This window comes from Falco naumanni, chromosome Z, assembly GCF_017639655.2.
Source record: "Falco naumanni isolate bFalNau1 chromosome Z, bFalNau1.pat, whole genome shotgun sequence".
NCBI classification, from domain to species: domain Eukaryota; kingdom Metazoa; phylum Chordata; class Aves; order Falconiformes; family Falconidae; genus Falco; species Falco naumanni.
This window is the reverse complement of record NC_054080.1, coordinates 15,351,298-15,378,733: the sequence shown is the minus strand read 5'-3', so window position 1 is coordinate 15,378,733 and position 27,436 is coordinate 15,351,298. Positions and strand designations below refer to the sequence as shown.

The window sequence follows — 27,436 nt, the reverse complement described above, 5'->3', positions numbered from 1 at the left end:
GAAAGGAATGTAAAACTTGAGGGTTGAGATAAGAACAGTTTAATAATTGAGATAAACTAAAACCAAAATAATAACATTTATAATGAAAAGGAGGGAGAAGGGGAGAGAGATTCAATCCAAAGGGAAACAACAAAAGAAAACCAGTGATGCACAGCTGCTCACCACCTGCTGACCGATGCTCAGCTAGGACCCCAGCCAACCGCCACCAGTTTATATACCAAGCATGACCATGGAATACCTCTTTGGCTAGTTCTGGTCAGCTGGCCTGGCTGTGTCCCCTCCCAGTTCCTGTGCCCCCCCCAGCCCTCCCACTGGCTAGACCTGAGAAACAGAAACCAGAAAGTTACCGACTCAGCACAAACACTACCCAGCTACAAACATCAATGCATTATCAACACTGTTCCCACACCAGAACGTATCACTGTACTAGCCACCAAGAAGAAAATTAACTCTATCCCCGTCGAAAGCAGGACAACAGTGTATGGGTATGACTAAGGCAGAGATTAACTGCTGTGTCTTGTTCACCTGTTAACATGTCAGGTCTTATTTCTGATTGTCCTACCTTGACCCTTCTGCAGGCTGATTTTGAATTTAGATGTATTTCAAGAATGTCTTTAGCAAACAGGAAATCCCCAAGGCAGTTCACTATTTATTCTCTCAAGCGTATATATTATGATCAACTCTATTTTAATTCAAAGTGCAGTAGCTTTGTACAGCTGTCCCCAGGGTATCTTCCTCATCTGAGCCATTAAGTGGCTACAGTTAGATCTATCACAAAGTTTCTTCCTGCATAACTTATTAGTGTAAACCAATGAGATGAAATATATCCCTTCTTTCCTTTCTGCCACACCCAAGCACCGGCTGCGATTTTCTGCTAGGACAGCCATTCTAAATTCAACAGTATTGTATCAACAAAGGGCCCTCTGACAAGGACAAAGACATTTATTTATTATTTTGTGCTTATTTTTAATGCACTGAATGTAACGCTCTAGCTCCTGTACTATCTCTCCAGACTCTGACTACTCCTGCAGTCTACAAAGTGCAGCACCAGATAGCTCAGCACCTTGCTTCCATACCATGCTCTGAAGGCCTTGCATAGGATGGTATGAAGACAGTCCCTGGAAAATATGCTCCTTGATTGTATCATACAAGTAGAACAGCTACAAACATGTTTATTGAGGTGGAAAGAATCCACACCATTGGTGGGTTTCATTTTTCCTTGTATTAGCCAGATAAATTCTACAAAGTTTTTGTGTATATTACAGCTTTCCTAAGTGCATCTTGTCTCACCACCACCACACATGTACCCGCATACTTTTGAGATTCTTGTCTTAGCACAAAAGAATCTATACTGGTTTCAGTTTCTTCAGATTTCCCATTTAATTCAATTTCTAGCTATTTTCAAATAGTGCGAGCTATAAACCTTTAACTGTATCTACCTCCAACCAAGATTGATTAAAGTTACCATTGTAAAATAGATGTGGTTTTTCAGATGTACTTAGCTAAAAAAGGTTTCTTTAAAATACAGGGTCTGAAGTATTCAGAGCCTTTTGTCTAAACAGGCTTTAAGTTGTGTTATGAAGTAACAACGACAGTTGTAGTACTAATTGATTGATCTCTTAGCTTTCCTGGGTGCATTCTGTGTGTACATGCTTTAGCCTCTACACACCATGATTTGTCATCAGGTCTTGTGCTGCTGCTGTAAAAAAAATCACCTTAGGGACCTAAGTCACTAGATTGAAATTATTTGAAACCCTCCTTCCTGTCCGCAGTCACAGGATTGACATTAACATTAAAAATTAACTCTACTAGACCCATACACTGTGGAGTACCATGCAGTTTTGGTCTTCCTGTTCAGTATTTACATAGAGCTGCTAGGGAAAAAAATCTCACCTCTCTTTGTTTTACAGATGGCACATTATTCTGGCTGTCTTTCCTCACAGCCAATAAGATCACCATCACATGGCTTTCCTATTGTGATTGTGGATAAGAAAACAAAGATCTTTTGGTGTTAAATCTAACAAAAATGAAATTATGCTAATAGGTAGAAGCTTGTAAAATATATTGCTAAAGTTACCACTGAGTGTGTCTGTTTACAAAAGGTGGAAGTCAATACATTACCAGAACAGTTCATTTTGTCTGCAGCCATAGAGATCTCTGGACATTAACCTGTAGGTATTTAAAGGAAACAAATACCCATTTACAACTGGTTATATCAAGAATATTTCTTATTATGTCCTAGATCTCAAGTGGATTGCTTGTGGCTTCCTAAATGGATTATTGACGTGGGATTCAATTATGCTTGAATGTACTAGCTCTTGAAAGTCTGCTTCTGGCCCAGACTTATAGCAGCTTCCTGGGTTTTTTCAGTAGCTTTCTATCACGAAGATCTTCTCTCATTGAAGCAGAGGAGCAGGTGGATGTTAGAATTAAAACCAGAAATAATTCCATCCCTGTTTTTCAACATAGGAGATCCTGTCCTGACAACAGGGATGTCACCTTTGATGCCATATCTAGACAGTTTGAGAAGAAAGACTATTTCTTTCAAGAAAGAAAATCTTCTAATGTGGAACTGTTGTTGACAAAAAGCTTCCCTTCCTTCTCTTTAATCAATGTGGTTAGCCTTCTTACTGATTAATTTCGAGTCAATTTATACAGCCTGCATTAATTAGTGCGGATATGAAAATCAAGTATAGTATTTAATGCTTTCACATCCTCTTGTACAGTGCCCTGTTTAGCATCCTTAGGCAGCAGAGCTTTCTAACATTCACTTGCCTAGATACTCTGTGAAACACAAGGTCTTCTTTGGAATAATGAATCCTAACTTGCAAGAGATTTTTGCTCTTATGACTGCTGCGTTCCCCAAGAGCAATAACTGTAGCTCTTTCCTTGTTGTCATATGGTTTTCCCTTCTGTACTATAATAACTTTGTCTTTCTTCCCAGTCATTCTCAGTATCTGGAACATTAAAATCTCACAAGAATCATCAGTGAAACAGAGCTCGATGGTTTTCATGTTTAGTTTCAGTTAGGGTTAGATAAACCTAGTATAAATGTGGACTCTTTTAATATATGGCACATCATTTTTGAAGTCATATATCACTTGGAGAACTTCCATGCAAAGATATTTAACACCAGGTCTAGGTATGCAGTTTAGCTACAATGGTTACATGCTTTTCCAATACTAAGCAGCCACAACAAAATGTAGTACAAATTACCAAGAAGCGGCACTGTTATCAGAGACATGAATCTGTGTCTTTCTCCATTATTGAGTTATGACATTTACGTGCATCAACATATCTATAATTATAGTAATTGTGGTATTCTTGACTTTGCCATTGAATATTTACCTTATAGCAACATCACTTTTCACCAGTAAAACATGGATAGTATTTAGTAGAGATAAGTGAACAACCTGACAGAAGTAATTCTGAACAACTTCACCTTTCAAAATTTGCTTCTGCACTTGGAAGGAATAAATGGTAGAAAAGATGTGCTGTTCACAGGAGTTCATGAATTTATTCAACTAAGAATTCTTTGTCAAAAACTCTTTTTGTACAAATATTTGCAGTTTCTATGAGGTAGTTAATTGTGTGGATATGATAGTAGTGTTACCTTCCTTGAAAGTTTGACTTATATCATTAACCTATGCAAAAAAAAACCCCTGAATTTTACATTTCCTCCAAGCCTTTTTTACAACCCTTCACATATTTTTTCATATAAGCTTTTTGTAATTTTGCTAAACCTCTTCCCCTTCAACTTACCAAAAATGTCCGTAGGAACATCATTTTGTCTATAATTCTCGTAAATATCTCTACTTTCTTTTCCTATTATTTATGCGTAAAATGTGTCCTGTGAGATAATCCTTGAGGTTTATTATCTTTTCTTTCAAATTTCTTCCTGAGATTCATTTTGTGACAACTGCAAGAAATCGGTAAATCAATCTTAAAAACATCAGGTTAGAAACAGAAGGTGTACTGGTAGCATAATTTCTTTACTTAATTTTGGATTATCTGGTTTTCTAAGCCTTGCACAGGCAATTGGTATAATCATATTAATTTATCTTTGTGTTTGTCTTACCTTCTGTTTAGCGCACTTGCTTCTTTCACTTTGATTCAAACAATAATCTAAGAGTTTGGGGTAAAAACTACACCCACCTGTCTAGTTTTATAACAACTGGTACAAAGATTTTAATCAGTCTTACAGTAATACTAGTGGATAAGCCATTCAAAATGTTCTTCTGGTTGTTATTTTTGCTTTTTTCCATTTCTGTGTCATGTCTGTTATAATGGGATACCAGTCTGGATCTCAGTCTTAGAAGAATAAGGGTACAGTTGGAAACAAGTATTGTTTTTTTAGAAAACAAATGCAGCTTGATTGTAGCTTCTTAGTTGGTTTTAGCCCATGAAGCTTTTTCTGATGACTTAGTAGTAGAGAACAATTCCAGGACTGCAGAATAACTGAATTTAAATTTTGTTTCTGATTCAATGGATTGACATACGGTGGTTGTTGCTGATGCTTCTGTTGTTACTCAAGGCTTCTTCCAATCTATTAATTATCGGAATACGGAAAGATAGCTACTTAATGTTTTGCAGTTTATTTAAATGCTGAAATGTAGAAGAGATCAATGAAGGGAGGGAGAACCAAATGTCTGCATAAGCAAAAGAGGCTTGATTAAAAAGCCAGGGGAGTTAGTACACCATAGTTCATTTGAATTGCTTCTGAGATGCTCTGATTTAAAGAAAAAGCTTCCTTTGTAGAGTGTGTAGGCAGGTTTGATTTGGCCTGTGGTAGAGCTTGGGATCCATACACTGAACTTAGATAACATGCTGGCACAAGACCTGGTGGGGCAAAGCCATTGCTACATATTGGCTTTTACATAGAAAGACCAGCTGGCAGGAATGTCAAGATTGCATGGTCTAGTCAGAGAATGCCATGGCGAGGATTTCATTTATCTTCCTTGTGGCATTGCGACTCACTGTAAGAGCATTCCTAAATGTCTAATATTTTCATGGGGGGTTTTGACTGTCCCTAAAAACATTTCAATTTGTCATCTTCCCAGCCTGTTCACATTCGTCCCCTGGGCAAAACTTCCAACTATTGCCACCTTGGTGCAGTACAGCAGCAGGGAACCTTCACGGCCCCTGCCTTTATCTGGTCTGGTCCAGCATCACGGGAGAGTGCAGGAAGGCCAGATCAGCTGGTCTTCCAAAATAATTGAAATAAGTTGTTGAGAGATAAGGTTGTGAGCAGAAACTTTGCCAAACCACACTGAGCTGGGCAAAAGTTGGCACTACACAGATAAAATCTGCAGTAGTTTTAGCTGCTCATATTCAGTAATTGTCTACTAAGCACAAGAGCAAAGTTGTTTTGTTGGGAAGGTTTGAATAAAGGTTTTGGCTTACTGCTTGCTGAAGTGTGACAGATGCTAACAGGAATGGCAAAGACAGGATCATTCATACTCCTCAGTATCTGTTCCCTGCTCCAAAATACAGGACTGCTAAAATTCAGCAAGCAAGAGGAGAAAGAAACAATCTTACACAGGAAGAACAATTTACTTTTCCTGAGAACAGGCTCATACAAAACCTATTTTGATGCCTTATGCTTTGAATAATGTAAAGGACAGACAGTTTAAAACAACTTCTACTGTGTTTTCATACCAAGGTTTTGGTAGCAGGGGGGCTACAGGGGTGGCTTCTATGAGAAACTTCTAGAAGCTGTTCCCATGTCTGACTGAGCCAATGTCACCTGGCTCCATGATGGACCTGCCACTGGCCAAGACCGAGTCCATCAGTGACAGAGGTAGTGCCTCTAGGATAACATGTTTAAGAAAGGGGAAAACATTGCACAATAAATAGCAGCTGAAGACAGGAGTGCAACAATACATGAAAGCAGCAGCCCTGCAGACACCCAAGTCAGTGCAGAAGGAGGGGCAGGAAGTGCTCCAGTGCAGCAATTTTCCTGCAGCCCGTGGTGAAGACCATGATGGCATAGGTTGTGGCCCTCAGCCCATGGAAATCCACGGTGGAGCAGATATCCACCCATAGCTGGTGGTGGACCCAACACCAGGGTACAGGGATGTCTGAAGGAGACTGTGACCCATGAGAAGCCTGATATGGAGCAGGCTCCTGGCATGACCTGTGGCCCCCTGGGGAGAGGAGCCCAGGCTGGAGCAGGTTTGCTGGCAGGGCTTGTGACCCCACGGGGGACCCAGGCTGGAGCCGGCTGTGCCTGAAGGAGTGCACCCCATGGGAGGGACCCATGCTGAAGCAGTTCATGAAGAACTGTAACCTTGGTGAAGGACTCATGCTGGAGAAATTTGTGGAGGTCTGTGTCCTGTGGGTGGGACCCCATGGTGAGCAGGGGCAGAGTGTGAGGAGCCTCCCCTGGTGAGGAAGGAACAGCAGAGGCAACATGTGATGGCCTGAACTCTGCCCCCATTCCCCATCCCCCGGCACCGCTTGTGGGGAGAAAATAGAGAAATTCTCCCTGGGCAGAAGGGAGGGGTGGGGGGAAGGTGTTTTATGATTTGGTTTTTATTTTCTCATTATCCTACTCTGATTTGATTGGTAATAAATTTAAATAATTTTCCCCAAGTCGAGTCTGTTTTGCCTGTAAAAGTAATTGCCAAGTGATCTCCCTGCCCTTATACTGACCCGTAAGCCTTCCATGATATTTTCTCTGCCCTGCCCAGCTGGGGAGGAGAGCGATAAAGCAGCTTTGGTGGGCACTTGGCATCCAGACAGGGTCAGCCCACCACACATGTTTAAAATAGGGACTTCACTGGGTTCTCAGGATTAGCTGATAGCATTCTGGTGAATAATCAGTACAAGTAAGATACATGTCATGCAACAATTCATCCTAGAAAGTTTATCTCTGATGATCCACTGTTTTTTTTAATTGTCTGAAAGGCTGGGAGAAGGGGAGGGAAAGGCAAGATCAAAACTACCGAGCTGAAACATCAAACATGCAGCTAATGACAGAAATAGATCTTGCAACGCTCACCTCTCCTCTCTAAAGCCTGGTCCCACACTGTTCCTAGAACATCAGATTGGACAAGGAAAGGAGCCAGGTGGAATGCACTCTAGTTTTTAGCTATAAAGGCTTCAGAATAAGGCTAAGGGAGAGGGAGAAGTGATACAATGTATAGCACATTCGCATGGCTTGACACATTCCTATTTATGATATTCAGCATTGCACAGCATTCTGAGCAAGCATTGATTGGGGTGCTTTCAGTTGATTTTCTATTATAGTTCTTTAGTTTAAAAGCTATGGGGTACTGGTAAAAACTCTTATAAAGCATTTATGGGCAATTCAAAGCTACAGAACTTTGTGCAAAATGATTTGCATTTCAAAGCAGTAGAGATGGCTGGTTTGGGTGAGATCACACAGAACTATTAGCTAATAAATTTAATGAGCTTTCTTAATTACATAGCTGAACTTTGACTGAGGTCCCATGTTGAAAAAGAGTATCAGCCAACAGTAACTTGAATCTTAACTTTGAACTTAAGAAACAAAGCCAGAGAAAGAAAAAAAGGAGGTACTTAGTGAATTTTAATTAGGAATTCCTTACTATATTTCATTTTCCAGAGTGTATCAAAGTGCGATAAACAGCCCAGAAATTTTGGAAAAACAATTTTGCACGGTTTTATTCACATTCAAGCATATACAACCCACCAGTTCATAATTAGTAATTATTTTATTAAAATATTTGTGCTAACAAGCTATAATTTTACAGAAGTACCCCACAGTGCAAGGCATAGTTCAATCACAGCACAGAAAGATTATACTTTTAGCTTATGTGTATATACATATATATATATACTTAAATGCCTGCACTTTACTTTCTTGTATGTATCACAGTGAAGAAAAGTTGTACAGAGCAATGCAAAGGAGGATAATGAGGTAATCCTGCAGATGTTTAGAGGGAATTCATACACTGACAAAGGGTAAAGTATGTAGTGCTGATTGTTTGAGCAGGAATGAAAGATGTCATGTTGAACAGTGACATTGATAGCTCAGCACAGTGTTAGTGAGGTTGCCAATGAATTAACATTCCACAAGTCTAAAGAAATAGTGGAAATCACTTTACACTGCACAAAATCATCTTGTGAGAAATTTGTTTTAATTACATAACTTCATTCAGATTTTTAAACAGTGGCATTGTTTAATGGATATATAACAATAAGTGATGCTGAACACACTAACACAAAATATGCTTTGGGGATGAAGATGTATCCTTTCAAAATGTTCTCACACTGAAGGCCCAAGGGAGGCCCTGCTAGTGATGTTACCAGGCATGTCCTGTCACTTTTGTTAAGCTCTCACTGGACCACATGCAATAGCTGGCCAAAGTTCACTGTAGGCCTCTCCCAACATTCACCTTGTCCTGCAGAGTCAGAAATCTTTTAAGTCACTCGTAGTTCCTTTGCTAGACCTTTTTACCTTTTGTTCATTATTTGTACAATGAAGTAAGGTTACATTTTCTACATAATGAAGATAAAGTCGTTTTTGCACAAAGCAGTTCAAAGCTAAGGGTGTAGTAGCAGATGTGCTTAGCAGAAAGGACAGTAGTATCATCTGGGTCACAGAATCACAGAATCGCAGAATGGTCAGGGTTGGAAGAGACCTCTGGAGGTCATCCAGTCCAACCCTCCTGCTAAAGCAGGTTCACCTGGAGCAGGTTGCACAGAATCGCGTCCAGGTGAATTTTGAATGTCTCTAGAGAAGGAGACCCCGCAGCCTCTCTGGGCAGCCTGTCCCAGCGCTCTGTCACCCTCAAAGTAAAAACGTCCCTCTATATCTTCAGATGGAACTCCCTGTGCTGCAGTTTGTGCCCATTGCCCCTTGTCCTGTCACTGGACACCACTGAGAACAACCTGGCCCCATCCTCTTGACACCCGTCCCTAAGATATTTGTATGCATGGATAAGTTCCCCTCTCAGCCTTCTCTTCTCCAGGCTGAACAGGCCCAGCTCTCTCAGCCTGTCCTCATAAGGGAGGTGGGCCCGTCCCCTCACCATTTTGGTAGCCCTCCACTGGACCCTTTCCTATAGTTCCCTGTCTCTCTTGAACTGGGGGGCCCAGAACTAGGCACAGTAAATGTAATCTGAATGTAAATCAAATGTAAATTGAAAAAGTCAATTTAATTTATGTTTTCTTCTAACCTGTACTTAGCAACCCAAGTAATCTTTGGGTTTCTGACATGCAATTTAATATAATTTATTATTTTTCCATATTGATGTGTACTTTACTCCAGCTTAAATCTCAGTTCTGAATCTTGCTTGCCTGCAAATGCATAGACATACGTACATGAATACATCCTTATAGATATATGCATTCCTGTCTTCATCTGTGTGGACATGCTTTTACAGAAGGCAACTGTAACATTTAAAGTGCTGTATTAACACTACTTAATTTTATTCCAACCACAAAAAAAATCCTTTTTATCATTTTTTTATACTGTCCATCTACTTTATACTCCTCAAAAATTTTAGTTACCAGTGGCTTGGATAGCTGAAAAAAGCGTTTCATAATTTTGCTATATAAAATGAACACTCCAGAGGTGCTTGTCTTCCACTGAACCTATTTACTTTATGCTTCATACAGTAGGTGACTAAGGTAAGAAATTAATTCCTTGTCTGCTAAAAGTATCAGCATTAAAAGTGCTAACCTCACAGACTGAGCTCTGAAAGTAATGCCCAAAGCACCCGCAAGCCCCTTTGATCTGAATTCATTGCAAACACCTAACTCAGAAACCTCAATAGATTTCTAGTTTTAACTTGGTGCCTAATGAAGCGAAGTTTATTTCTGAAAACCTTTGTCACAGCTGGACATAACTAGCAATAGTTACTTGCAACACTGCAACTTAAAGGGAAACTAAATTAATCTCAGCAGGTTGTCCTCCTAGGACAACACTGAAATGTGCTTTTGTAGGTAGTATAATAAAGAATAGTCTTCATCCAAGTCCCCAGACTACATTGTGAAACCAGCATGCAATTTTATATGCAATATTATTAGTCTCTTCATAGAAGTGTCAGAGTGGAAGGAAGGAGCCACATCCGTCAAGAGTGAGATTCTTCCACAGAGTTAAGAGAGGAGTAGTATATGCACCATTCATTTATGAACAGTCAAAGAGCACAATTTATATGCAGTTCCAAGTGAATTTCTTGTTCACCCAAGTAAGTTTTTAACACTCAAAGCACAACAGCTGTTTATTACTTAGTCCAGTTTACAATAATACTAATGCTTACAATCCAAACCACCCAGTTACTATTGAAAATTGTTAATGATACAGTAAGATCAGCAGATCCAAGTATCTGCTCTTTTTCTTGTATGTTGAATCCCCACCCTTTTGATCATCCACAGTCTGGAAGGGCAACCCTTCTCTTTCAGGTAGGATGATTTGGTGAGTTATCACATCCTAAGTTATTTGTCAAGGAAGTGCAGTGGTGTTGCAGCAGAATTACTGGTGGGAGTTTCTTCTTCATCAGTCTGGGTTTACTCAATATTATTTTTATCTGCTTGAAACAGCTTATTTGTGAAAATAACTGTCTGATTGCATCATAAATTTTGATATGTTTGTTTAAACCTATAAATCCTTCTCTGCTTAAGTCACAATGCATGTGACTGCGCACAGATGAACAAAACTTGACTCAAATTTAAGCTGAAAAATTAAGCATTAGCCAGATAATTCTCAAAGCCCAAAGATGTGTGTCAGGCAGTGAATGACTGGCCACTGGGTAATTTTGTCATTGTGGGTAGAACCAGCTGGGCAATAGGCATCTGTCCAGATCTCAAAGGAAGTTACCAGCAAGAGTTATGCAAATAATTTTGCAAGTACAACTAAAATGAAGCCCAAATTAACCAATATGTAAAAGGCCTCACAATGCCTGAAGCACCTTGTGAGGTTTATTAATGTTAAGAAGCCAAACTCCCAGTACTACCACTTGGCCTTATCAAGCTGGCTGTACTACAGGAGTTAAAGCACTTCCATAGTCCTTGCTTGCAGTGTGCCTTACTCTGCAAGTGTCTTAGACAGAGCTTCCTTTGATGAACATCTATATTCTTTTTCTTTTTTTTTTTTTTTTTGTTCTTTTGAAACGGGGTCTCGAATGTCTTGGTTTAGTAGCTACCCTTGAAGAAGCCTCCTGCCTTTGGTGACTAAACTTGTAAAGTACAGCCTTTAGAGAGGGGTAGTTAATTTAACAGAGGTTATCTTGTCTTCTACTATTCTCATTTTTAACGTGAAGGCAGGAATGAATAAATCTCCTACTAACTGTGATTTCTGTGGAATCTGTTGTGCTTTTTTGGACATTGTACTGCTTAAACACAGCCAGCTCATCTTGTTTTTCTCTCCCTCAGAGCTAGTTTACATGCCTTGGAAGTACAAAGATGTATTCTGTAAACTCTTCTCAGGTCTTTGTTTCTAAAAATCACATAAAATCCCTCTGTGCAGTAAAAGCAAATAATCAATTCTAATCAGAGATGCATGAGCTCTTCCTTCCTCATCTGAGCCATTGTGTATGTGTACGTGCAAACAAGCTCCATCTATTTATAGCTGTAATGTATGCAATAAATGTTAAAAAGAATTTTTTCATTGTCAAAGATCTCCTTTCCTTGAAAGTAATACATCATTAAGGATTGCCTTAAAACACTGATGTGAATAGGAAAGGCAAAAGCCTAGTTTCGTATCACTTCACAGAGGCCCAATGCTGTAAACTTACCACAAATGTGATTAGCTCTATTTGCAGATTGTATAGTGTTTATCTCCACATTCATTATCTATAGCACTGCCTTGAGGAGACCTGCTGAAAGTGAGAAAAAAGTAAAACCTAACCTTTACTGTTTGCAGTAGGAAAAGCTGTTTTGTCTTCTCTGATGTTTGGAGGGAAAATACCAGATAAACAGATCCTCTGATAAAAAAAAAAAATGATAGTGAAGGAAAATCTGCTTTTTTGTTGCCGCTGCCATTCACAATAGGTTTCATTGTTTTGTTTCAAATGAAAACACATGTTCCTGCTTTGAAATGGTACCGTAAAATTGGCAGAGAGCTCCTTTTGCTGCAGACTGAACTTCTTCTCTTTCCCATCCTTATCTCCACAGGCCCGTGACGGAGGGTTAGACCGGATCAGTGGAGTCATGCGTCACACAGCTGTATCATGCTGGCAGCCATTCCTGGGTCTGGCTGTGCTGCTAGTCTTCACAGGCCCCACTGCCAGCTGCCCAGCCCGCTGTGAATGCTCAGCACAAAACAAGTCTGTCAGCTGTCACCGAAGGCGGCTAATGTCCATCCCAGAGGGCATTCCCATTGAGACCAAAATCTTGGACCTCAGCAAGAACCGACTGAAGAGCGTCAACCCTGAGGAGTTCACATCGTACCCTTTGCTGGAGGAGATCGACCTCAGTGACAATATAGTCACCAATGTGGAGCCCGGAGCCTTTAACAACCTCTTCAACTTGCGCTCCCTGAGGCTGAAAGGAAACCGTCTGAAGCTGGTCCCCCTTGGGGTGTTCACTGGGTTGTCAAATTTAACCAAGCTTGATATAAGTGAAAACAAGATTGTCATTTTGCTGGACTACATGTTCCAAGATCTGCATAACCTAAAGTCCTTGGAGGTTGGGGACAATGATTTGGTTTATATATCACACAGGGCCTTTAGTGGACTGCTTAGCCTGGAGCAGCTCACCCTGGAGAGATGCAACCTCACAGCTGTACCAACAGAAGCTCTTTCTCACCTCCACAACCTCATTAGTCTGCATCTGAAACAGCTCAACATCAATGCTTTGCCGGCGTATGCCTTTAAAAGACTGTTTCGCCTGAAAGACCTAGAGATAGAGGCCTGGCCCCTCCTGGACATGCTACCTGCCAACAGCCTGTACGGTCTCAACCTTACTTCTCTTTCCATCACCAACACCAACCTGTCTGCGGTACCTTACTCTGCTTTTAAGCATCTGGTTTACCTGACACATCTAAACCTCTCTTACAACCCGATCAGCACCATCGAAGCAGGCATGCTTTCAGATTTAGTGCGGCTGCAGGAGCTCCATGTGGTGGGGGCCCAACTACGTACCATTGAATCACATGCTTTCCAAGGGCTCCGATTCTTACGTGTGCTTAATGTGTCCCAAAACCTGCTAGAAACCCTAGAAGAGAATGTATTCCACTCCCCCAAAAGCCTTGAGGTCCTCTGCATCAACAACAACCCCCTGGCCTGTGACTGCCGTCTCCTTTGGATTTTACAGAGGCAGCCCACTTTGCAGTTTGGAGGCCAGCCACCGATGTGTGCTGGCCCAGACAGTGTCAAAGAGAGGTCATTCAAAGACTTCCACAGCACAGCTCTTTCTTTTTACTTCACCTGTAAGAAGCCCAAGATACAAGACAAGAAGCTGCAGTACTTGGTAGTGGAGGAAGGGCAGACGGTGCAGCTGATGTGCAATGCTGATGGGGATCCACAGCCTACCATATCCTGGGTTACCCCCCGTCGCAGGCTGATCACAACTAAATCGAACGGAAGAGCCACTGTGCTGGGAGATGGCACCCTGGAGATCCGATTTGCTCAAGACCAGGACACTGGGATCTATGTTTGTATTGCAAGTAATGCAGCTGGGAATGACACCTATTCGGCCTCCCTTACAGTAAAGGGGTTTACTTCAGACCGTTTCCTTTATGCCAACAGGACCCCTATGTATATGACAGACTCCAATGACACAAGTTCCAACGGAACTAATGTGAACACCTTCTCTCTGGACCTTAAGACAATATTGGTGTCCACAGCTATGGGCTGTTTCACATTCCTCGGAGTGGTTTTATTCTGTTTCCTCCTTCTTTTTGTGTGGAGCCGAGGGAAAGGCAAACACAAAACCAGCATTGACCTTGAATATGTCCCTCGCAAAAACAATGGTGCTGTGGTTGAAGGGGAGGTTGCTGGACCACGAAGGTTCAATATGAAAATGATTTGATGGTATTCTGCTAGCAGTGCTTTTTCTGTGGCATTAAAACCAATTAAACCAGCCTGGCATGTGGAATTGCTAGGCAGAAGCAGCTTAATGCAGCTGTCACTGTATCAAAAGGTTACATGAAAATGGAAAGACTTTTTGTGGTTATACAGCAGAGCCTCCAGACCTTGAGGCATATATGTCAGGGCCTTTCATAGAACTGGTAAATTGTACTAACTGTTTGCATTGCAAATATAGGCATTCTGGGGATATCAGCAATGAACCGCTGGCTCATGCTCATGGACAATTGTTCAACATTTTCTACCACTACAAAAAGAAAAAAAGAAAAAAAAAAAAGCCTACAGTGTAGGATTTACATTCTTAAAGAAAAAGACACATTTGTCTAAAACATACTCTACAGTGAAATTTGTATCTATAGATCTCATTTGGTAAAACCTTGCATCATCCCTTCTAGCTGGTTCAACACCACAAAAAATTGGTTGGTTTTTTTTTTTTAATCTACATCTATACTGTGTACATTTTAAAGCAATACTAATGAGAGGTTGTGCTTTTAGATATCCACCAATACTGACCCAAGTGTGATGTCACGCTCCTTTTAACTACCATCTAATCCAAATTAGACTCTTGTAATTACCAATTAGAAATAACATATTTTTCTCCTCATGTAGAAGGCCACAGATGAATAGTTGAGAGCAAAAATGCTCAGCTCTGTTGATCTTCTTATCATATAAATATAAGGCATGTGCCTAGTTTTGATACAGAATGGAATATTTTTTATATCTGTGATATCACACTGGACCAGTTTACTGTAATGTAGCCCTGGATCTCACCCAGGGAAGGCAACCCACTAGACATTGCTGGCATAGAAGAGTTGAGTTCTAATTGAAGAAAGTGAGCTGGTTTTGTTAGCCCTGATTTTAATTTCAAAGCTGCTGTTAAAATGTTAATGTGTACTGGGCAAAAAGAGAGAACGTAATACATTCTGCATAGTCCTTGGGAAATAGTCATTTTACTATTTATACAAGTGAATTAAAACATACAAATGTTCTGCTACTAGGAATGAACTCTTCTCCAATGCCAAGTAAACTATGGTTGTCCATGCGTAATATGGGGATTATAGTACTAAAATAATGTTTAAAACATGATAGCCTCAAGAAGGCTAACATACTGCCAGATGTAACGAACCTCTAGCCACTGTCATTCTCATCTTGTATATTTGTAGATAACACATAAACGCAAAGCTAATCTCCAAGAACAGATTACTTAGCTATTCTTGATGCCATTTTAATAACTATGTGGTTATGTTTCTTTCAGGGGCAGTATCTTAGAGCAAGAGGGGCAAGTTTTTCCAGGTTTTAGGAAGCTTTTGTAATGGAGAGAAGACAGAAGTGGAATGTTAGTTCAGTACAAGTAACCTTTTTTTTGCTTTATGACCCTAAACACATTCTCACAATGTTCACAACTGAAATTTTATTCTTTATCCTTTAATGTTGATACCACTGATCTTATTTTTAAATTCTCAGCAATGAGAAGATACAGACTTGTTCAGCCGCCTCTCAATTTTCCAGCAATTATGAGCCATAAGTTTGTTGCTAAGTGATGGATAACAAATACAATTTATAAATTATTGGCATAACCTGGAGTAAGGATAATAATGACTGTGTACATATTTAGCCAAAATTAATATGAAAATAAGACAGAACATTAAGATTAAAGTGCTTTAAGAGCCTGTGTTCGATCTTAAAATTAAATTTCAGCACTTTGAAACAAAGTAGGGCTGACCTATAAGGGGATGCAGGTGCTTCTAAAATTAGTATCCACATTCTTTGGCAGAAATTTTCTAAGCAGGATAAAAATCTCCCACTCCTATCAAGGGAAATGTGCCAAAAGTTGTAAAATCCAGCTGCGCTCCCCAGGTGTACCCCTAACATAGCTGTAGGACTCAACACTAGGCAGTTTTGAGAATCTCTTTTCTTAGAGGGTCATCTTTGGTTACATCGTTGCTCCTTTTTAGGTCATCAGACTGAAGACAATGCAAGGGTGGTTAGAATTTTCTTCAAGTATGATTTTAAGTTTGAAGTTGGATTTTCTTGCTTCCTTTTTTTTATGCTCTGAACTAGATTGTTGGAGATCTATGGAGATGCTTGAGACTAATCCTCTTTGTTCTATGACAGTTTTTAGAACTTTAATAAAACTAAATAGCCCCTGACTAAATTCTAACACCAGGGAAATTATTTTTGCTGATATAACCACCGCACTGAAGTCCAAAACTCTACTGTACCTTAATGTGGGTAGTTAAAGAAACGAATGGGGATAAAACAAAATGTTTCTGAACTGCCCACTGAAAACATTTGCATGTGCCTTTCCCTTGTAATTGTCATTTTTTCAACTAGTAATCTATTTCCCCTGCAGTCATTTCATGTTAAATGTTAAAATCAATGTTAGAAGCAAAAATTCTCCTAAATTCTAGACACTTGCAGCTGATTGCTTCATATTAAATGACACAATTTAAAAAAAAAAAATCCAAAAAAACACTTAGGAAAAAATGTTCTTTTAGGATTAATTATGAATTGCTGAATTCCCCTGTTCACTTAGAGTGACTACCAAAAGTGATTGCATTGTTAGTGCACTGCAAGGATTTCTGAACAGTAATATGCTTAGTTACCTACGTGAAATGTGTGCTGGTGAGGAAAATCACTGCTTGCTCTTGCTGAGCACCACCTTGCAGAGCTGTCAGCATTGTGTGTATCGCCTTGAGTTCAGTCAGTATTCAGTTTTTAAGAATCAGTGGTTGCTCCCTGCCTCTAGCAATGTTCTACTTTTTGCAGCCTACTTATTTTGCTGTGGACTTGACAAGGCATATGGCATCTCTTAACAGAAGTGAGGACAGCAAGACTCAGAGACAAGCTTTTATCTTGCTCCACATAGCTGTCTTTGTATGTATTCGTGGGACACACACTCACTGCGGCTGTTTTGGGTGAGCAAGGAATACAGTGTTAGGGTCAGACCTAGATAAGCACCTTTCTAGCAATTTTTTTAAGAACAGAGTGGCTGAATGCCTACCCTGCCTCTTGAAGGACTCACTTCTCCACTAGAGGTCAAGAAAACACCACAGTTTATCTTACTGCAGGGGAAAAAAGGACTGGGCTATGAGGAGGCATCTGACCCATGTGGCTTCCCTCTCATATATTCAAAAAAAGGTGGACAGTGCATACCTGCCACTAAAAGATTGAATGAGGGTTTTTCCCCTGCCTCTGACTTGTATACCAGCTGCCCCCTACGCTGGCCACAAGGCCAAGCCTGAACTTACCTGATAGTCAGTGCAACAAAACTGATGAGCAGAAATAGTTCTGCTGAAAAGGAGAAAACTGAAAATGTGAAAACCAGCAGAGCAACTTGAGAAAGCAGGTACCACAGTATCCTTGTCAATAATTCCTTTAAGAGCTCTGCTGAACCTCCCACAAATACGTTTTGAAGTCCACTTCCACAGGCTAGTACTCCTGTTTCATAATAGATGAATGTAAAAATGCTCAGACTTCCTACAATTTAAAGAGGGCACTGCAGCAATGTGTTAAGAGAAGTATTTGCAGTGATATAAGGACATATTAAGACTAAGCAGCACTCCAGCTCAGCCTTATTTTTAGTGTTTGAGCTGGTTCTTTTTTTTTTTTCACCTTCTTCCTTTCTTGTTGATTTGACAGCATTCTTTTCAGAAAGGCATCACCCACAGCATCAGCCCAGTCAGATTCAGACTAGAAGACTGCTTTTACCCTCTGTTTTCCCCTCCCTCACCATTCACACAAGCTCCCAGCCTGAACAGGGTCGACAGCTCCAGATACAATTGAAATTGGCCAGGAAACTCTGAGGCCCTAGAGAACTGTTGATACAAGCTGATGTCACTAGCTTCTTCTTCTTTTTTTTTTTTTTTTAATTCAGTTTCCATCACTGCCACACTGCTCTTCAAGGTATCCTTTATTAATGTGAATGATAGCCACCTTTTTTTTCCTATTTCTTGCATCATAGTATTGCATCATCTAAAATGGTAACAATTATACCACCATAAAGAAAATCAAGAAAGCAAGACACATTACACCCTCAACACCACAGATTGTGATTGAGGCATATGAGACAGAGTAAGGAGTCAGTGTTAATATTCAATGGAAAGTCTTCTCTAAATCTTGTGATAGAAGAAAAAAATGGTGTGGAAGACCTTGGAATGTAGGCCATATTGCAATTGAATCTCATGAAAGGTATGTAGAAATACTTTCCAACATCATGCCTAGGTATCTGTTTTAGATATTTCCCTTTTCCCAAAAAACTTTCAGGATGTGTGATTCCCAGAAGCCCATATTTAACTCATAAAAAGACAAAGCATTAGCTGAAAATCTAGTAGAGCAAGCAGCCTCTAGCTGCCCAAGGACAACAGCAACTTCTAGCAAAGACAGCCAAAAATCTGTAGTCAAATATTATTTGGCCTCATCTGCTACTGCATCCTGTGAAAAAAAGTTCCATTAGGCAGTAATAAAATCACCAATCCTCACTAATTTTTCTTCAAAGAGGGCAACATTTGTGTAAATAAGCTACAGGCTGTTCCACCTCCACCCCCAGCAATGAAATATCCAGCAAGAAGTGAGGAAGGAGAAGCCTATTTTGGCCAGTTAGCTAATTATCTTTTCCTCCTGAGTGATTCTAGTATACGTGAGGCTAGCATGATGACTGCTCTGCGTGTACCCATCCTCTGAGCTCACAATGTGGCTTTAAGTGGAGTAGAAGGAAAAGGAGCGCATGGTCAAGCTCTCCCTCCTCCCTGAATTGTAACTCTGGTCTTCTCCAATGAAAGAACCAACACAGCTGCGGTATCTTAGAAATCACAGTCTGCTGCAGCTGATCTGTAGTTTTTGCCATAAGATAGCATGTGGGAAAACACTGGATACATGCTTTTCTGAATTCATTTCAGTGTCCTAGGTAATTGGTCTTTGTGCTGAAAAGAACTAGGAAAGAACTAAAAAAACCCTTTCATCCATTAATTTAAAAGTTAATTGTGCATGGAGGAGTTAAAGGAACATCTTTGGAAAAGGCAAGGGGCGTAATTGGTAGAGAATCGCTGAAAGAATGAATGAGATATTTCAAGTCAGCTAAGCAATTTGGATACCCTGTTGTTATCACCTGTAATAAGAATTACAACCTCGATTTCCCTTGGCAGCTTGGAAGTATCACAGCCATTTGGTTCAGTGATACATGCTCCCTTTGTCTGTCTTCTCACTCTGCCCTCTTCCCTTCTCAGGGAATCACAAATTACTGTGATGCCAAATGAAGATCTCTGTTTTTGGTTTAGTTTCACTGCATGTTCACATGGCTTTTGGAATCTAGATCTCAAAGCAGGATCCTAAACCCTCTTTGAGCCAAAAATAAAAATTAAAAAGGAAGAAGAAGCTTGAGTAAACCTCCTCAAATGAAATCAATCAACTTCTGTGAGGTTCTTGCTACTGAGATAGCTACAGGCCAAAAGCAATCTGCAGGTTGAATGAGTCTGATTCTTTTTTTTTTTTCTTTTTTTTTTTTAACTAGAAGCAGATGGTTGCATATAACAGCAGCTGGAAATAAAAATCTGTATTTATAGCCTCAGCAAAGTAAGGAAAGAGCTGGCATAGTCAAGAAAATTTTCCATGTTATTTCAACTGAAATTTAAATATCTTTTATCCTTCATATTAAAATAGCTCATAGAAGAGTACATATGAGCAGACTTTAACCTCATAATTTGATTATTTGTATTTATTCAAATTGGTACCAAAACTGTCATGAAGCAGAAACGTTGAAGCAAGAGACTGAAAACAGATTTTCTACTCTAGTCAGGCAATATAAATCAGAAGAAATCCTCTTGATACCATTCTGTTACTCATTGGCTACACTAGAAATTTGGTAAAGTAATCTGGGTGTTTTGCTTTCTACTAAGTGGGCTATAGTCGAAAATAAGCAGAACTTATGTTTTAATTATTTCTCACCTTGTGGCATACCTTCTATTATGGATTGCTTTAATATTTACCACTGCTGAGCTGGAGAACATGAAAATGTAGATTCTGGGAAGAAATTTTAAAAAAGGAAAAAAAAAAAAGAAAAAGAAAAAAGGAAATCTGTACCCTTAAAGAAGCCTGCCCATTTCTGTGTGTGACATTTGCAAGTCAGCAACATGATCTCCTCACACATAAGCCAGGAATAATGGCTTGAAATTTCAAGGCAGCTGTGAAGATGGTTGTCAACTTGTACACATGTTAATAATGTTGATCTTTCAGAAAACAAAATTATTATTGCTTCTTAAAGAATTTACTTATGCCATTTTGATACCTAAAAACAAATGACACTTTGGCTTCATTATACTGGGCACTGCATAAGCAGGAAGTAAATGACAACCCTGATTTGATGAGCTTACAGCCATATAGTAGGAAGTTGGCTTCTGGGCAAGTACTTATGATAGCAAGTCTCTCATTGTTTGGGGAGGGAATGCCATATTGCATATATATTAAAATATCATCACACTTAATGAAATCTATTTGCAAGCACATGTAGTTCATATGTATATGTTTGTGTGTGCAAAAAAAGAGTTATATTTGTTTTATTCTTTTCTTACTTCAAGTATTAAATGTATATTGTTTTTAAAAGGTGATAAGGTTAACCAGAAAAAATGTGTTGTAATTTATTTTAATATATATGATCATGAGTATGGATGGGAAATGAAAGAGCCTTGCTGTTATGATCCATGAAGCACATGACAAGTTGGGTTCGTCCATAAGTTTGTTTCATGTTTGAGCAAAATATGTTAAGGGGCAGGGGTGGGGGGTGGCGGGGGGGGGGGGGGGGGGGGGGGGGGGGGGGTGGGGGGGGGGGGGGGGGGGAAGCTTTGTTTGTCAAGACAGTTGTCCTGAATGTCATTTTTAAAGTTACTTTAGGGCTTATGTCATGATGTGTATCATACTTATCCAAAATGAAACCCAAATAAATAATTCAATGGAGTGGCAAAATGTACTGAGAAAAGTGAAGAAAATTTACATTGCTTCCCTATTGTAGCTGATCACTTTATTTTCAAGGGGTAGTGGAGAAAAATAAAATGAGAAAAATACGGTTTTCTTAGCACCACACCTGAGGTTCTTAAAACATTACTTACAACAGGTAATCTGCTCAGACCCACCACTCCTAAACTAACAATATAAGCTGTTACATTCAGAAAAAGAAAACTCTAGCAGGTATTTTTCATCTGCTCATATTCACTTCTCCTTCATTGCACGGAACCCTCAGACACAGAGAAAAATCTAGGTCACATTCAGACGTGTTTTGAGATTTATTCTCCACGCAAAGTAAGAGTCAGACAGTTCCCTCACTTTCCCTTGCACAGTATGTACAGGTTATTGATGAGGATACCAATCAGGCTAATGCTGGAAGAAAAAAGTCTGCCCCTTACCAGCATCATGGACACCACAGCAGAAAGAGAGATTTCACCAGCTCTGTGTTACTTGGAAGGCAACCAATACGGACAATCTGCATCTGAAACATGTTTTTTGAGGAAACCACCAGTATTCAAACTCCTTTGTAACTGCATCAGAAAAATAAAGTGGTGGAAAGCAGAATCTGCTCAGCTTGAAAGCTATTCCAAACCCCTGGGGCTTGCTGCAATCCACCAAATCTATGGCAGAGATCAGCTCTGAAGAAGGACACAGACCATAACCTAAATTATTGCTTCTCCCATTCTCTCACACCTAGGTACTTTCTCCAACACAGAATTTTTCTTATGCTTCTGGGATCATCTGAAATAAGATTTATAGGCCATGAATCCATTATCCTTTAAACCAGGGTCCTATTCACTAGAAGGAGAAAACAGTAGTTATTGCTACCTCAGGAAAGGAAGAAGCAGATTGAAATTCTGCTGGATTGCTGGGAGCAGAGGCAGACAAGGGCTAAGTCTGAGCTTTCCTGTGCCTCCTGAAATCTGTCTCATCCTTCTGCATTATCATTTCACACCCACAAAAGTTTTTGCCTGACTTGCGCCACTGTACCCTCCTCTGAAACAGAATGCCAAATGCAATGAATCTGTGGGTTAAACTTAACCCATAGATTATGTTCAGAATCTGCTTTGTTTTCATGTTCTTTTATTTTCCTTTAATTTGGTAATCTCATTGTCAGTCTGTAGTGTATTGTGGTACTGCCTTCAGTATGACAGCAAAAAAGAGCTGTTGCTCCTACCACTGCATTGAGAACATTGAGTTGGCAAAGAACATTGAATTTTTTTCCTCAAAAGGTTGTTCCACCTTAAGCTTTAGATTTCTTTTATGCAATTCAGGTTTCTTTTTTGGACTACCTGATGCTATCTCAAGAGGTGGAAACTGTTTCTTTATGACAGGACCTAATGTTTAATTTCCAATTCTAAGAACAGAAGAAACTGCTAGTTTTCTCCCTGATAACCAGGTTGAGAAACATGTCATCACATCAGGCAATCACTGACAAATTGATTACAATAATCTACATTAAGGTCAGGGTCTAAACAGAAAAAAAACTGTGCTCTCCAGAGCTACATTTTATTTAAAAACTCTATCTATATCTATATAATATATAGATATATATTATCTATAGATAACTCTTGACAAACACTACTTCAGCTTTTAAAAAGCATCCAAAATTTTATAGAACACCATCACTTTCATAAATTTTTGAGAATATTTATACTTTTACAGATCCACTATAGAAGATTTGTCTCACAGTTAATAGCCCTACATTGGATACCACAATAACCTTTAAATAAACAAATTTTAGCATCTAAAGTTTTATTGTATTTTTGTATTTGAAAAAAAGTAATGGGAAATCACACTATTTACCAGTTAATGAACTTAATTCACAGAGATTGAGTTATTTTCACATGGGAGAATGCTCACAGCGAATTTTCTGCATCATAAAACCTTCCCACATACAGCTGTAGATGACACGCTATAAAAAAAGGGCTTTATTCATCTTCTGTACTATGTGAACTGGGGGAGAGGCTGGTCATTCATACTGGGGAAGTAGGAATAAATCTGAGACTACTGGAATAATAAACACAGTTATTACAAAGGACCTGACCTTGCTGTCTACAAAATCAGCAGCAAGCTTGGAGATTTGGTCTAAATTCTTTCTTGCCTAGCTATAGGAGATTCCCCTTGGAAAGCCTTGTTTTGCCTCTGTTCTTGGAAGGTTGTTTCAACCTTAACAATCAATGGGAAACATAATACAGTAAGAAGTTAGTAAAATACAGGATTGGACAGTAAAGAAGAAATTAAAACTTGCTTAAAAAATTATATGACACTGGTACTTAGCACCTTGTCTAAGTAAATTTGAAATTATTTGGGTTTGAAGGAGCTGGTTTATTAATTAATAGCTAGGAGATACATTCAGCTAGTTAAAGCTATAATCACCAGCTGGAAGATCTTATTTACCTCATCAGTCTCTAAGTGGAAGTTATATTTTTCTGAGCTATTTTCCAATAACTTTGCTATTTATATAACTCAAAAGCACAAGTGATGGAGAGCACACTTATTTTATTATAGGAAGACAATGATAATAAATTTAATCTATTACTTTTGCTACTAGAGCTTTTTGCTGTATGTACAAAGACTAATAGATTACATCCATTATGTAAAATATTACTACCACTGAAATCAAACAACATGTCATCTTAAAATGCTAACAACCTTTGGTGCATCTGTGCAGTGTATAAGTTCTAATGCACTGCAAATAATACTTTGCTTTTACATAGAATAGGCACGCCATGACAATAGGGCTCTCTGACATACAAAAGCTTATATTTATATGGGTCTTATGGAATCCTGTGTTGGCTTTCATGAGGTTTCAGGCTGTCACATTTTGCTAAAGGATATCAGATCAGTATTGCCTGACTTGGGAAAGGTATAGCTGTTGGCTAGCAACACAAACAGAAGGCTGGAACTTGGAATTCTGAGCTGTAATCAAAACCTCTGGGCCTCTTACTCTCTAGAGAATACAATGACAATATTTACCTTTCAAAAGGAAGGTATTGCCATTTCCTTAAGGATTATAAAGCCAAGGAGTTATGGTTCAGCCATACCTGCAAGAGGAATGGTAATTTTTTATGTGGATTGGTATGCTGTAATAGGCATTATCAGACAAAGAGAACCTTTTTTTGAGAAGTTTTGAGAAGTGCAACCCCTGCTGCCCAAAGTGTTCCAGAAGATGATGGCAATGCGGTAACAGCAGTGGTCTGCCCTGTAGCCAGCATTCCCAACAGCAGTAAAATAGATGCCCTTGCGGAGCAGTGGCAGCATATGAAAGAAAATTGTCATGGAAGAAACTCACCAGCTAGACTCTTTTGCAATTCAGTGATATATTGCATGAAAGGACCTCTTAATGCCTCATTTAATTAGTGGTTTTGCAATGCTTGAAAAACATGATTCATCTCCTAAAGAATCTATGAAGTTTTGTCTCTTTGCCTTTGATTATAGATGAGAGATGCTGAAATTAATGCAAACCACACATCAATTGCCAGGTTGTCAAGTGTCACACCAAGCACTGAGACTACTACTATTATAGAAACATTTCCATTTGGTCCTTCTACAAGACTACTAAAAATAGATCCCATCATTTCTCTACTCTCTAATCAAAGTTCATTGAAAAAAAGCTAGCATTTCCACAGATTCTCCAACTCTTTAACAGATAAAGTAAAAAGTACTCACTCTACAAATTTCAACTGCCAATGTTTCTCATAGGGAATGTCTCCTAACATTGTTTATTTGCCACAGTGCGGCATTGTGGCCAACCTCATCTTCATCTTTTAATCAAGATCATTTTGCTTATACATAAGCCAAACACTTGGAACTTCCCCATGCGCAGCTTCTCCTTTAGTACTGAAGCCAGAAAAATTTGAACTATCAAATGTGCTTCAGTATCAGTGAAGCATATTTGATAGTTAATGCCCAGTTACTGATCACATACAGCAGTCACTGGAAACTGTTTCTGAGGTATGGGCTTATCTGGGACGACTGGAAATAACTGGTCCTTGGGAATGAGGTTAACTAGTGTATGTCCATTTTGCCATTCAAGACCACCGTCAACTCAAGACACTGGAAAGTATGCGTCCAAGTCCATGAGAACTGAAGGGAGTACTTGGTGAATGTGCATGCCATTTGGAGCACCGCTGGCAGAAATGCATGTAAGAAATAAATTTTTCCTTTAAGTCTTAATGTACTGAAGCAGAAACCCAAACCATTGCAAACAGGAGAAGGATATGAATTAAAGAAGCTGCAAGCATTTTGCTCTGGTGGGCTTTAAGGTGTAAGAAAGAAAAGGCAGAAAGATGGCTAAGAGATGCACCTGTTAATGAAAAAACTGTTTTGTGAGTGTGATAAAATGCTCCCTCCAGGTCCTGTCTTAACATTAGGATTCTCCTTTCTCCTTGTTCAAAAAGGAAAGCTACAAGCCACCTCATTTCATTACAAATATTTTCTTAAAAAGCAGTCTGTTCTAATCAAAAGATCAAGCCTTCCTGGATTTTCAACAGCTATAGTAATTGTTTTTCATAGAAATTGATTTTAATTGTAACACTGTTCTGCTACAGCCCTATTGTCTGTGTCCTTCCGAATTGTCAGTTACTTAAATGAAGAAATAAAAGCTCAAAAGCACATTGTTGTAATTGTTTTCTATGTTTCAGTTGTTTTATCAGAAAGAAGGTTATGAATTTCATCTGTTGAGGCACAAAATTAAAATACTTTCCGTTAAAAAAAAATAAAGATAAAAATCCATTGCTGCTTCATTTGTGTTCTTTAAGGAAATGTTCAAGGCTGTCATTCTAGTATTCTGCTATAGTTTTGGAAATAGGATAGTGTTGCAGTGAGTATATTATTATAAAGAAAAAAAGTTCTTTAATGTTCTAATGAGGTTGCATTACCTGCATATATAAATCTAGTGTCCCCCAACTAGGATAACACTTGTCATGTCAGTGTTGGCTCCCATCCTGGCCTTTCCCCACACTTTCCAAACAGTGTGTGACGGGTAAGCTCAGCATGTGGTGTCCCTATCCAGCCCCAGGAGCATCAAGTGGAAGGATTTGTTCTAGTGCCTTGTCACCCAACAAGCATGGGGAGATGGGATCTGGGTGCTGAGGTGCTGCTGATCCAGGGGTCTTTAACTGGTGCCCCCCACACTGTCAGCCCTTTCCCTGCTGGCCACCACTTCCTTTGCCGATCACCATTGCCAAAGTGGAGACAAATTGCACCCAGAGAGGGAAACAAATTTTCTCCTTTAGAGATGGACATGCACTCAGCCAGGAGCCAGTCTCTTTCTGTTCAGGTACAGGCAATTCTGCTCTGCTTTTGTTTCTCTCCAATGTCTGGCTTTGACCATTACAACCAACCCATGGGGAGGGCTCCTAGCAGGGGCACAGACAATAGGCAGGAGCACCTGAGGTAGAGGTAAGCCTTGCGAAACTGTATTTGGAAGCTGCAGAGTGATTTCTAACAGAGAAACCCCTTACCAAGAGGAAGAAGATACCAGTGACCTAATGGGGCTCTGGGACAACACAGCCAAGTCCTTGGTGACTACTGTAAAACACCAATACTGAGCAGAAGACAAAAAGTTAGGGGAGGGAGTGGAAAGGGACATTGCAGAAGGCCCCAGAGGAGTGTGCAGAGGCACGAGTGCTGGTGTGGTCAGAACGCTGCCAGGGGAAACACACCTGCACAGCCCTTTGCAACTGACCTGGACAACAGACTGTGACCAGGCTGCACTCTATACTCACCCCCGGGCACTCGCAGAGTCTGGCCCAGCCTGATTTGTGCCTGGACTCCTCCTGACTGTGTGCATAAGGTCTGGAGAGCCAAGTGAGGCTTTGGATGATGCTGGGTCCTACTTTGGGGTCTGCTGGTCGCTGCCTTTGGTGCCTGTCCCCAGAGCTATCACTTATGTTTCCCTGGCCCTGCCCGGTTCAGGCAGCAGGTCGCTGTGAGGTGCACTTGCAGCAGAGTGATCTGGTGGGCCAGTAGGAAACAACACTGCCCCCTCTGTGGAGCCCTGTCCAACCCATCAAGTTCTCAGTACGAGCAGAACATGACTTTAGAGTACAACAAAATGCCTGCCACAGAGCCACCAGTTGCTAGAAGCTAGTCAGGAAGAGCTCATGGACATCCAGATACCCATAGCCCTCCTGACCCCATGGTATCCCTGCCATCGTCTTCACAGTGCACACCATTCCTCAGTGAGCATCCTGACACCTGTGCAGGCCTTTTCCAAGGCCATCCTGATATCTACAAGCCAGTGATGCAATGGAGGTCTATGAAGCCAAAGAAGAGTTCACCTTTTGTATCTAGAAACTGTGTGTTTCCTATGCCAGCTAGTTAAGGCCAACACTCCTTAAAAAGCTTTTTTAAAATTTCTACATATACTGAAGAGAGGATTACTGGATCAATAATCCCTGTAGGGAAGGACTGGAAAG

At 39.9% G+C, this 27,436-nt stretch overlaps 1 protein-coding gene across 1 annotated transcript; it reads left to right on the top strand.

Annotated features, from left to right (window-relative positions):
* The first annotated feature begins 12,138 nt into the window (after window positions 1-12,138).
* Window positions 12,139-14,169, top strand: LINGO2 (leucine rich repeat and Ig domain containing 2). Its single transcript, XM_040580417.1, has one exon. It carries the CDS (start codon window positions 12,139-12,141, stop codon window positions 13,957-13,959), a length of 1,821 nt encoding a protein of 606 aa, XP_040436351.1. The 3' UTR covers window positions 13,960-14,169.
* The last annotated feature ends 13,267 nt before the right edge of the window (window positions 14,170-27,436 follow it).

Coding starts and splice junctions, on each gene's coding strand:
- LINGO2 (XM_040580417.1), top strand. CDS start 12,139: ATGCGTCACACAGCTGTATCATGCTGGCAGCCATTCCTGGGTCTGGCT.